Raw genomic sequence first — 13,637 nt, 5'->3', positions numbered from 1 at the left:
ACCAATGGCATTTTATATCCTTGTGGGGACATAACAATCACCTATGGCATATTATATCATAGTGGGGATATAACAATCACCTAAGGCATGTTATATCATTGTGGGGACATAACAATCACCTAAGGCATGTTATATCATTGTGGGGACATAACAATCACCTATGGCATGTTATATCATTGTGTGAACATAACAAACACCAATGGCATGTTACATCATTGTGGGGGGCATAACAATCACCTATGGCATGTTACATCATTATGGGGAAATAAATTCCGATGGCATGTTACATCATTGTGGGGACATTAAAATCACTTATGGCATGTTAAATTGTTGTGGGGACATAACAATCACCTATGGCATGTTATATCATTGTGGAAGCATAACAATCACCAATGGCATGTTATATCATTGTGGGGATATAACAATCACCTGTGGCTTGTTATATCATTGTGGGGGCATAACACTCACCTATGGCATGTTATATCATTGTGGGGACATAACAATCACCTATGGCATGTTACATCATTATGGGGAACTAAATTCCGATGGCATGTTACATCATTGCGGGGACATAAAAATCACCTATGGCATGTTATATCATTGTGGGAGCATAACAATCACCAATGGCATGTTATATCATTGTGGAGACATAATAGTCACCAATGGCATTTTATATCCTTGTGGGGACATAACAATCACCTATGGCTTGTTATATCATTGTGGGGGCATAACACTCACCTATGGCATGTTATATCATTGTGGGGACATAACAATCACCTATGGCTTGTCATTGTGGGGGCATAAGTATAATCACCTATGGCATGTTATATCATTATTTGGACATAACAATCATCTATGGCAGAGGTGGGCAAACTTTCCAGTGCAAGTGCTGCATACACAAATTTACACCTTATTGCGGGCCGCATAGTTCATTAAGTAAAATAATTTTAGGTTTTTCTAAATAACATCATAATTAATTTTCAGTTGTTAATATGTTGTTAATATTTGAAAACTTAAACTCAAACTTCAAAAGAAGCACATTTATTTGGTAAACAGAGTAACATAAACAGAGTCAGTGCGAATGATGACTTTTTCCTAGGCCGCATGAAAACCCTTGGCAGGCCGCATGAAAGCCCTTGGCTGTAAGCCCACCCCTGATCTATGGCATGTTATATCATTCTGGGGAAATAAATACCTATGGCATGTTACACCATTGTTGGAACATAAAAATCACTTATGGCATGTTACATCATTGCAGGAACATAACAATCACCTATGGTATGTTACAGTCTCTGTTTCCCAAATGTATTTCCCTTTAGCCATCATGTGAGGTGGCAGATTCAAGAGTTCAGTTAAACCTATTTTTCAAGTTAAAAAGTTTCCTGTGACAAATAGAAAACATGACCATATTAAGATAAATGAACCACTTGCCTCCCAAAATTGAACACTCCCTGTATACATTCTGCATCTGCTCTTACACTGCTATAACCCCTTATAAATCTAACAACACAAAACAAATTGATGGACTGGCATCAAAACATATTTACCTGTGAAGGAGTTAATCTTTCACGAAGCTTCTGTGGACTTCTGTCCAGTCTGAAATCTTCAGAGGGACACAGACAAGCAAAGGCAAACCAGTAGTAATAATGGTATTTCTTCAAATCCTGGAGATTAAATTTCTTAAATTTAATTTTTAATTATCTGAACATAAACGGTTTCTAAAAAAAATCTTTAAATAGGTCCTGACTCCCAAGTAGTTAAATCAGCACAGAAGTTGAAAGTAAGCTCTATTAATTTTGTTTAAATTAATGAATTTTTTTTAAGTGAACTACCTGGAATACAAAGGCAGTTCTCCCTTATTCCAAAAAGCAACATGAACACTATGATGTATATAAAATATACAAAACAGTGATTCACTGTTAACGAAACAACATTAACAACTATAAACTATGTATATCATATACACTCATAAATCAAGTCCAACTGCAAACTGCACAGACTAAGATCTGCCATTGCATAATGTGCTGACAGACCTGGATCTACATCATTTAGTTAGGAGTAATCAATAGAACAAACAACACAGATCATGATCTGAAAACACATTATGTGATGGCAGATCTGGGTCCATTTTGTTTGCAGTTAGCTCCAACGTATGAGTACAGACAGTACATGCTATGGCAAAGTACTTTACAACTATTCTGGTAATTTTCAGTTGTTGCAAATTTAATAGTAAAGTTTAATATTAAAACCTGATTTTAGAGACCTCTGTTATGAGTGGCCATCTGTCAATTACAACCAAAATCATCATGACAGATTGTATTATATAAATAAACTGTCCAAAGCAGTGGTTCCAAAAGTGGGCAATGGGATTATGGAGTGGGGGGGGGGGGGCACTAATGCTGAATAATGCTTTTTACAGGGTAAGGTAGGGTGTGCTGAGGATAACCAAGGTGGGGGGCGGGGGGGGCTCGAAAAAGTTTGGGAACCACTTCCTAAAAGCAACCACCAGCTAAATGCAACCAGAAACCATGATGTTTAGGACAAATATATATTTCAACACTGATATGAATACCACATCACAAAACCAGAAATAAACACCTGTGACATATATTTAATCCTCTTTAACCACATCACAAAACCAGATATTAACACCTGTGACATTTACAAAATCCTCTTTAACACAGTTACTGAGAAAAGTTGACAGGTGTAGTGCAGGTTGTTCTGAACCCTGATAAAAAAGAAGTTTTGTCTGACTACTGATTTTGCTAAAGCTACAGGGTGCATAGCAAGCAAATGACCATACACTAGACTGAAGAACATGAAATAATTACCACTGTAGTGCCAAAGGTATTATGAAATCATTACAATTAACCATTCCTTCATTTTAAAAAAGCAGTCTTGGATGAACATTGTATATTTTGTTACTTTTTACTTTATCTGCTCTGAAAAACCAGCACAATGCTGAGGTAATAATTAGAGAATGAGAAATCATCTCACCCAGCTTTTACTCTAGTACTGAGTTAATATTATGCCTTGGGTAATTTCTGTCTTTGTCTCTTAAAAAGTCAGCTGCATTTGTAGATGATTCTATAGTCTTTGTAAAGCTTCCCATTTCTGGATGAGTTAATTCTATAGTCATTGTAAAGCTTCCTATTTCTGGATGAGTTAATTTTATAGACATTGCAAAGCTTCCTATTTCTTGATGAGTTAATTTTATAGACATTGTAAAGCTTCCTATTTTTGGATGAATTAAATTGATAGACATTGTAAAGCTTCCTTTTTTGAATGAGTTAATTTTATAGTCATTGTAAAGCTCCTATTTCTGGAAAAGTTAATTTTATTGACATTGCAAATCTTCCTATTTTTGGATGAGTTAATTTTATAGTCACTGTAAAGCTTCTTATTTCTTGATGAGTTAATTTTACAGACATTTGTAAAGCTTCCTATTTTGGGATGAGTTAATTTTATAGACATTGTAAAGCTTCCTATTTCTTGATGAGTTAATTTTATAGACATTGTAAAGCTTCCTATTTTTGGATGAGTTAATTTTACAGTCATTGTAAAGCTCCTAATTTTGGATGAGATAATTTTATAGTCAATGTAAAGCTCCTATTTCTGGAAGAGTTAATTTTATAGACATTGCAAAGCTTCCAATTTTTGGATGAGTTCATTCTATAGTCATTGTAAAGCTTCCTATTTTTGGATGAGTTCATTTTATAGACATTGTAAAGCTTACTATTAAGGGATGAGTTAATTTTATAGACATTGTAAAGCTTCCTATTTCTTGATGAGTTAATTTTATAGACATTGTAAAGCTTCCTATTTATGATTGTTGTTGTTGTTGTTGTGGGGTTTAATGCCATTTTTCAGCAAACGATAGGCTATACATGGCGGCCAGTATTAATGGTGGAGGAAGAACCCGGGAAAATCCCGGAAAGAACCACCAACCCACGAGAAGCTACTGGCAAGCTTTCTCACATACCCACATTGGCTGAATCTGAGACTCAAACCGGCGCAGACAGAGGTGAGATGGCAGTGATCTGTAACGAAGAGCGCTTTAGACACATGGCCACTCGGGGCCCCACCTATTTTTGAATGAGTTAATTTTATAGACATTGCAAAGCTTCCAATTTTTGGATGAGTTAATTTTATAGACATCGCAAAGCTTCCAATTTTTGGATGAGTTCATTTTATAGTCCTTGAAAAGCTTCCTATTTTTGGATGAGTTAATTTTACAGTCACTGTAAAGCTCCTATTTTTAGACGAGTTAATGTTATAGTCAATGTAAAGCTCCTATTTCTGGAAGAGTTAATTTTATAGGCATTGTAAAGCTTTCTATTTTTGGATGAGTTAATTTTCTAGACATTGCAAAGCTTCCTATTTTTGGACAAGTTAATTTTATAGTCAATGTAAACCTCCTATTTCTGGAAGAGTTAATTTTATAGACATAGAAAAGCTTTCTATTTTTGGATGAGTTCATTTTATAGACACTGCAAAGCTTCCTATTTTTGGATGAGTTAATTTTATAGTCAATGTAAAGCTCCTATTTCTGGAAGAGTTAATTTTATAGACATTGCAAAGCTTCCTATTCTTGGATGAGTTAATTTTATAGTCTTTGCAAAGCTTCCTATATTTGGATGAGTTAATTTTATAGTCCTTGAAAAGCTTCCTATTTTTGGATGAGTTAATTTTACAGTCATTGTAAAGCTCCTATTTTTGGATGAGTTAATTTTATAGTCAATGTAAAGCTCCTATTTCTGGAAGAGTTAATTTTATAGACATTGTAAAGCTTTCTATTTTTGGATGAGTTAATTTTCTAGACATTGCAAAGCTTCCTATTTTTGGATGAGTTAATTTTATAGTCAATGTAAAGCTCCTATTTCTGGAAGAGTTAATTTTATAGACATTGAAAAGCTTTCTATTTTTGGATGGGTTCATTTTATAGACATTGCAAAGCTTCCTATTTTTGGATGAGTTCATTTTACAGTCATTGTAAAGCTTCCTATTTTTGGATGAGTTAATTTTATAGACATTGTAAAGCTTCCTATTTTTGGTTGAGTTAATTTTATAGTCATAGACATTATATATAAATACATATATCCTAGTTCTAATCAAAACTACAGCAGTCGTTTATTACCACTAATGTGTTAACATCTTTGCAAGCATATATGTGAATGTTTTATTATCAATAAATCCTTACTGATATATAAAATTATTCTGAGATGAATGCAAGTAATATTGTTAACAATAACAGACCATTTATAAACAAAAACCTGTCTTGAGGGACTGCCTTTTGTTGTCAGAATGATGGTCTCTCAAGGCAAGTTTTACTGTTGTACTTACGGCATATGTAAGTAGTAGAAACTGAGACAGAAGATCTGGTTTACTTAGTGCCTCTCCACTTGTAATAGACTGCCATATCTGAAAATAAAGTATTTATTAAGTCTTTGTTGGCACATATATACTCACTTGCAAAGAGTTAACTCAGTTCTACCCATTTGTGACCCAAGTCATTTCCATGTTTCATCAATTATCAAGAAGAGTAAACAAAGCTAAAATATGTATTAACTGAAACAATACATGGGTAAAATGTCAAAAAAAACCAGCAGATTTTTGTTGTAAACAAGATTTGAATCTAATATTGCATGTTTCCACTCCCCTCCACCCCAACCCCATAAAATAATACAGTTTCATCCATTTCACTGAATTCATCCGAAAAAATCTGCAATATAACTTAAAATTCAATTAATAATTAAATAATTTAATAATAGGCACTCCAAAACAAATCTTTTGATAAGTCTAACTGTTAAATCTATTACTGTGGACTTAATTTCAATTTTGCAACCCATCAAGTAACTATATAAACTGCAATGATGGCCATAAAAGCTAGTTTTCATTTGAAATTTACTGACAACAACTTTACCTTTCTCCCAACCAAGGCCAGCAGCTCTTTTTTGTCACAATCCTTGAATTTGTCAATGGTGTTTGTGTTGATCAGGGTTCCATGACAATCAAAACACCTTACAGGAGGTTTGAAATCTCTGAATGGAAACAAATGCATGGCATATTATACATCTGCCCTGTGTTTAACAGTTACCTATGCAGGAACTTAAGACACTAAATTTATTGTGCAAAAATCATTATTTTCTTATTAGACTTACCAAGAGTGTGATCTAGTAACTTTTTTCCACACAATCAATAGTTTATGGCTCTAAGTGCAAGCTATCTATAAAGTTTGATCAAAGGTCTAACTTAAGTTATTCTGCAATATCCAGTTTTCTAGCCCTTGACCTCAATACATAATAGGCCTTCCATACCGTAAGTGCAAGCTCTAAAACAAGATTTGGTCATGATACAACTATTAAGCACAAAATATGTTTCTTTCAGTCACAGTTACAATAAACATTTATATTGTGATCCTAAAATAAACAGGCTTCTTTCTCAGCAGAGCAATCCACAAAGTTTGGACCAGGTCTGTAACATAGCACTGATGCTTAAACCATTCACACTCACCTTGGCCTTTAACTTTGCGATCTCAAAACTGATAGGATTTGCCTTCATCCAGAGTTTGATAACTACAGATGAAAAAATAATGAGTTACTGTGAATAAATCATTTTTTTTCTTCCAGTGACCTTGACCTTTTGATCCCAGTACTGAAATGCTTCTTCGTATCCAAATTTGCAAGCCAAATACAACGTTTGCTCCAGGTCTGTGATGTATAGCTCATGTTATTATGCAGATATTTCTTCTTTCGGCTTTCAGTCAGTGACCTTGGTCTTTCACATTTTGCTACCACAAAGATGGGTACTTGTTTATCCCACATGCAAGACATCCACAATGTTTTAGTAAATGTAGATGGTAGAGGACTTAAGTCAATATGCAGAAACCATTTCTGTTCTTTCATTCACACTGACAATGACCTTAGCCGTTTAATCCCTGAAATCAATTTGGTGACTGTATGTGGAAGACAAATCAAGCTACTGTGCTAAAAAAAAATAACAACAGACAGATCGATAAACATAATAAGTGGTATAGTGTATAAAAAATGCGTTCATTTTTCTGTATTCATATATTAATAATTATGGCATAGTGACAATCTAAAAATGCCCTTTGTCAGTTATGTTTATCAATCATAGCACCTTATTAGATAGCTCACGAAAATGTTTACAACTTAATGGTAGGACACATGACTAGAAACTCTTATCATTGTTATTTTATGCATCAAACGTTCAACGATGATCACAAGTACCTGTACACTGACTAAGAATGAAATAAACACAATATTTGCATAAAAAATGGTTCTGTAAATACAATACCAATTTATCCAATTGTAGCAGAGATGATTCACACAGCATTTACCATACAAATATGAACAGAAAAATTCTGTGACCAGCCTGCCTGGGACAATTTAAAAAATTGTGTTGGTCATTTAAAAGTTCTTGTCACTTGTCCAGAATTAAAAATAAAAATTAAAGCAAAAGTCCAAATGTTGGTGCAATTCTATGAAAATTCACGGCAAGTAGACTAATTTCTGTCTTTCCCAGCCATGTCATGTACATGCCTTATAATTCGTCAGAACAAGACTTCACAACTGCACCACGCCTAAATGAGCATTTGGAAAGAGTTGTCTTTCAAGACGGGAAATAGTCTGGCAGAGAGCACACACATATGTACATATACATAATTGTTTACACCATTCTCTTTGTATTGTCTGCTATGTACAGACAGAGTCTGAATTCTATCTAAAAAAATCACGAAATCGCAAAAATACTAAAAAAAGCAATAATTAATCTTACAAATATGACATGTTTGTTGGCACCAACCCAGTAAACCTAAGAATAAAATGAAACCTTATTTATTGGGACATGGTTATGTTGACAACTGTTTGACACTTGACACCTCTGATGTAATCAAGATAAGTGGATTTGACTATATATATATATATATATATATATATATATATAAGACCTCGAAGAACGGTAACAAGTCAAATGCATGCCAGATCACTTTATTAATAAGCATAGCTTTGCTCTTAATAACACTTATGTCAGATATGTATCATATACATTTACATACCAAGTCTGATAAGCTTCAACAAATAAAAAGAACACTTCATTAAAATGCATGGTCTTCATCAAATCATCAAAGATTATATATATATATATATATATATATATATATATATATATATATATATATATATATGTATGTATAAAGAATACAAATCATATGGAGAATAACAATCCTTTTGAATGCACTGGATCCAGCAAGGGATCACGTGTGTCAGGGATTGATTAAGATAAATGCAATAAATGCAATAAATTGACAATGAACAGTGCATAACTAGTATCTATCTAGCCTAAGCACTTTCGACTCTTGAATGAGTCTTCCAAAAGCAAAATAATCTTTTGCAGCCAAGACATTTTCTTTTAAATAATTCTCTAATTTTGGTTACTAGCCTATGACTACTACAACAATGAAATATCCGGGATATAATTTGCACTTACATAAAAAAACAGATGTCATTATGGCTCATCAATTTCTCATTCAATACAAATATTTTCCAGTATCAGCAACAAGCTGAAACAAACTAGGTGACACATAATAGAATAAAAGGTTTAATTCCTGTAGAGTCAGCCATGTAAAGTTTTGCAAACATAACCGTTTTTCTGTTTTATTTGTTGTCTTGTCTATGTTTTGTATTTGCCTTTGAAAAAGACTCATTAAAGAGTTGAAAGTGCTCAGGCTAGTTAGATACTAGTTTCGCACTGTTCGTAATCAGTTTATTGCATATATATATATATATATATATATATATACCAAAATCTTAAATTAAAAAGTATGGCTTTCAGAGTGGTACAAATCTCTGCCTATAAGAAGCAAAATCATCTATTTAATATGTATGGATGTTGATCATCATAAAACTCATCTAAGACCTTGTTGCTCATCATCAAACTCATCTACGACCTTGTTGCTCATCATCAAACTCATCTACGACCTTGACGATATATGTGGTCCAAATCTTTGCAGGAATTAATCCTCTAGAGCGCTAACAACTTCAGTCAAGAACACTTCATTATTATGCATTGTTCTTAGAATCAAAACTGTCCAAGATCTTGATAATATGAGCTTGCACAGCAAGTATGGGTTACTGATGGTAATAAGGTCAGCAAATTAGATGCAAATTTACCACATTAATATACAGAAATGTTGATCACAATTAAACTCATCCAAGATCTTGATGATACACTGCACATGTATAAGCCTATATAGTAAATGTGACTGGAATCTGTTCAAAAGTAAAGCCTCTAAAGCAGGGGTCTCAAACATGTGGCATGCTGGCTGCTTGCGACCCACCAAGCCGTATCCTGTGGCCCACAAAATGATTGGCATCACAAAGTGTCATGAGGGATAACAAAGGTGGGGCAGCCCTTGGGCCACTGAAGTTGCCTTCATGCCACCCTCAGGGTGATTTGAGTTTGATACCCCTGCTCTAAAGTGTTTATATACATCTCTTTTTTTCACAGAAGGTATATATTTCAGGAACTAAAGATTATCCATTGAAGAGTGATTGTTAATCCCACATTGCACTTTAGGAATTGGATCTTGACCCATCATATTGCAAGATTGGTGCCTATCCTAATGTTATCACTAATATAAAACTCTTGTCCATACTCTATTTGCTAGAAACGAATTTATATACTGGCATAAAAAGTTTACATAATGATTCCTACATATGATAACCATGCAGGCCTAATTAATTCAGATTAAATACACTGCTGGAGAACTTACACATCAAAGGCTACATACTCCAAATTCATTCTACAGGCCATTCCTGGTGGGTCACCTGAAAAGATGAAGTCTGTTATTAACTTTAATGAGACAAATAAAATTATGCTAGTTATAACTTGTACCCATAATTTTATTACATTTTTGATGCAATACTACAAAGATGAGTTGATTATAGAGTCATCTGGCTTCAAACTTTGGTATTTTATCAGCTGAGATTTCCTGCATCCGAGTATATTTCTTATCATTTACCATTTAGCAAATATGTATATGATTTGTAAAACTTTTTAAGTTAATTACTCCTTAACGAATCTAATGCTGAGTTTTTAATAATATTAAAAGTCTGTACTATTTTCATCATTTCTCCAGTGAATCTATATATAGTGCAATAAATAAAATTAAATTGCTTAAAGAATCTACTTACTAAAGCCTAACTTTAACTGAAACAGAAACATTCTTAAAACTGACAATATTGGTTCAGGTAAAGCAGCATTGAATATTTCAAAAGCTTAACAGTTCTTAAACATCACAGTTGCATTTCTGGTGCTTCAAAGATTCTTAAATATTTTTCTCCATAATTCATGTCTATTCTTACCTTCAGACCCAAAACTTATATTAACTTAGGACCATACCTCAAAGTCATAAAACTTGAATAGAGCTGGAACTATTTTTAAGGATCTACTCATCCTGCTGGAGATGAGTCAATAATGTTAAAAACTGGGCCATAAAAGATTGCACTGGACAAAACAGTGCCCTTGGGAGAGCATCAACTTTGGAACCACCCATTCTCAAAAAAATATACCACAAATTCCACAAAATAGTTCCCCCTTCCACCTCAGATTGGCACCCCAGCTGGTAACCCCCTATCGCCAACCCCTTATGACAGCCCCAGTTATTAGACTGATCCTTCACTATAACACTGGGTTTTATACAGTATGATGTGTTATGAGTGAGAATAGCTTGTACTGAGGTAGAGTCAATATCTTATTTGTAATCATCCCAAACATGACATGAGACTTGACCATAATGAAAAACTGTTTAATTTGGGATTGTGGTGTCAGTGACACTCCGTTTTCTCATAAAACCCCATGCTAATGGAGAAGCATCGTCTTTTCATTGCATTGAGCTAGTCAAACAGATTACTTACAATATACATCCATATAAAATGTTCTTTTTAATTACATGCGTTTTGTAAATAAAATTGTGAAAATATACAGAACTGTACATCTATGAAAGCATAAAGCTTTATTTAGTTTTTTTTCTTCTTCAATTTATATTTTGTTCTCATATACAATATCACCATATACATGGAATGCAGATTCAGTATAATGATTAGTACACAATTATATTCAAATATCTTACCAGATTTGAGTCATTGGCAAAGAGTATCTCACTGTTTTCCAAATCTACTACTTGATCATTCAAAATTTTCTCTTAGACACTGATAGACGTCTTAAATTTTTTTCTATTTTACTTTTTCTGAATCATGAACAAATTTAAAATCACAAGATTTATCTAACAAAGTTTAATCTTAATGACATTGATATATCAGTTAAAGAGATGCATTGGATTGCAAATCTTTTGCAATGGAACACAATCCTCTAAACTTGGGACATAGATTAGCATAATGTATTTGAAACTTTGGATTTTTATATAGAAAATGTGCACCATAGCTTTTTATAAACCACTATGTAATATTCTATGTAAGATACACATCAATAAAATTTATATTTATATACCCTCCCTAACTTGAATATGTATTGCTACTGATTTTGAGCTGAACCATAATACCACAAATTTAAATCCCCAACAAAAAATGAGCCACGTAGGATGATGACCCGACCCCCGTTTTCTTACTGTGTTTCATTCCTAGAGATTAACACAGCAACTATTATTTGATAAATCAAGATCAATACTGTAATCTGGTAATTAAATATTAGCTTTTGCATGTGTTTGTTTTATTTTTCATTTTAGCCTTTTGAAACAAGAATTATAAATATTTTATATTATTTCTATGCACAAGTTTGATAAGGTATCCGATAGCCATAATTTTACACTCACTGCCTTAAATTGATACGAGAGGTAAGGACAGAGAGAAAATAGAGAAAAAGCATAATGTATTCAAACAATAGTAAAACTGGAAATGAAAGACAAAATAATACAAAATAACAGCATATGAAAATTAAGTTTAATACTTATTTAAATTTATCCTTCATTCCAGTACAACTATTGTTGAAACATTTAAATCTTTCTGAAAGCACATTTCATTTTATCCATGCATTTTTAATCCAAAAAAAACAACAATCCTGTAAAATACTATAACTATTTCTTGAAACACTATTATTAATGAAACACTATGTATATACACTAATTACAACAGAGTATTAAAGCTCACACTTCACATATTTTTGGACAAAGCCACTGTATCAACATCATGTCAATCAAGTCTCATGGTACTCACAAATTCTTCTCAGGTAAATAATCACTGAAGTGCTGAATTAAACAAATCCAGCTTTCTCAAAACCACTGATAATTAGGATCGATCTTTCACTCATTGTCATGTGAGATGCAATTATCCATTCAGTGTGTGGGGGGGGTCTAAGTTGAATTTTACCACTCTCAAGCCACCATGTTAACATCATGATCATCAGAAAGTACTGACAGTGCAACTGGGTGAACAGTGGTTTAAGTAAGCGATTATTCATATGTACTTTAATAACTGACTAGCCTAGTGTTGTTGGCTGTGTCAGCTTCCGTTGATGACGAAAACATGGTGAAAGTGATTAATCTTGACAGGTGATTTATTTGTGCTCATAGAGATGAAAGTATTGTTTTAGTGTTGTTGACTGCGTCGGCTTCGACTGATGTTATTCACTTGGTCGAAAATACGGTGTAAGTATTGAACTTGCCAGATCTTTAATTTGTGCTGATTACAGGTGGTAGTGTTGTTTTAAACATTAAAGTGACCGCCGTTTGCGTCGGCATAATTTTATTCTTTTGTATGCTTTATTTTAGGTATTTGTAGAGGTTAAACCATGAAATTAAATACCTACTAATATGCAAATTTCGACAGGCAAAACCACCAATTTAAGTACCCATGAAAATGCCTTTTTAAAAAAAATACAAAACCATGAAAATTGCGCCCAACGAAAATAAATGATACGACAGTACTTGAATTATTATATAAAATCCGGACTATAAAGATAAAGGCTATACGAACCATTACAATAGAAACCGTGTATTGCTTTAGGGCTTTCATCTAAACCATACACATTGAGTTTGTTGTTGGACAACTTGTGCCAGAAACCGCCATCCAAAATGCTGTTCAATGGAGCGAACTGCAATTGAAGTTCAGCCATTTTCTTAAACAATCGTCACGGTAATGTAATTAACGTTTACAAGTTAAGTATGTCTAAGAAATAAAAATACAGACCATGCAATAATCTATGCAATAATGTCTAAGTAAATTTAGATTTATATAGAATAAGCAGAAACTAGAGGCGTCAATGTTTATTTCCGGTTGGATAGAACAGAATGATTTTCCTGCTTTGATTGGTTTAAAATGGCAGGGGGAAACCCATATGTCATTCATGCGACATGGTCTCAACTTGTGCTGTGCAGAACGTGGGAGACCCTCATTCTTGAGAAGAATGTCTTCGATATGGAAAGAACAAAGCAAACGGCTAGAAGGTCAACAAGAGGAAACGATTTCATATATACAAAAGCTGGTCTTAACACAAATTCCATAACAGACAATACATTATATCATATACATAACATACATGGACAGTAGGGAGATCAATAGCCGTGATCACTGAAAATAGGGACTATGCTATGGAAACTATCC

At 33.5% G+C, this 13,637-nt stretch overlaps 1 protein-coding gene across 2 annotated transcripts in view; it reads right to left on the bottom strand.

Annotated features, from left to right (window-relative positions):
* The window catches only part of LOC149789178 (ubiquitin-like modifier-activating enzyme ATG7), a 76,566-nt gene extending 63,262 nt beyond the window's left edge, over positions 1 to 13,304 (bottom strand). The window contains exons 1-5 of one of the 2 annotated variants that reach the window (XM_089975319.1): positions 13,011 to 13,304; positions 9,794 to 9,848; positions 5,924 to 6,041; positions 5,344 to 5,421; positions 1,548 to 1,664 (exon numbers count right to left, since the gene is read on the bottom strand). In XM_089975319.1, coding sequence (XP_089831445.1) covers positions 1,548 to 1,664; positions 5,344 to 5,421; positions 5,924 to 6,041; positions 9,794 to 9,848; positions 13,011 to 13,149 — 507 coding nt within the window. In that variant the 5' untranslated portion in view covers positions 13,150 to 13,304. Of the gene's footprint in view, positions 1 to 1,547; positions 1,665 to 5,343; positions 5,422 to 5,923; positions 6,042 to 9,793; positions 9,849 to 12,251; positions 12,447 to 13,010 lie in introns of those variants that run through there. The other variant, XM_089975320.1, reaches the window with a different exon arrangement.
* Positions 13,305 to 13,637: the final 333 nt, after the last annotated feature.

The sequence above is a fragment of the Sinohyriopsis cumingii genome, chromosome 11, assembly GCF_028554795.1.
Source record: "Sinohyriopsis cumingii isolate HCF-2022 chromosome 11, ASM2855479v2, whole genome shotgun sequence".
In the NCBI taxonomy this organism is placed as follows: Eukaryota; Metazoa; Mollusca; class Bivalvia; order Unionida; family Unionidae; genus Sinohyriopsis; species Sinohyriopsis cumingii.
Note: the sequence above shows the minus strand (reverse complement) of the source record. Positions and strands in the feature narration are given on the sequence as shown.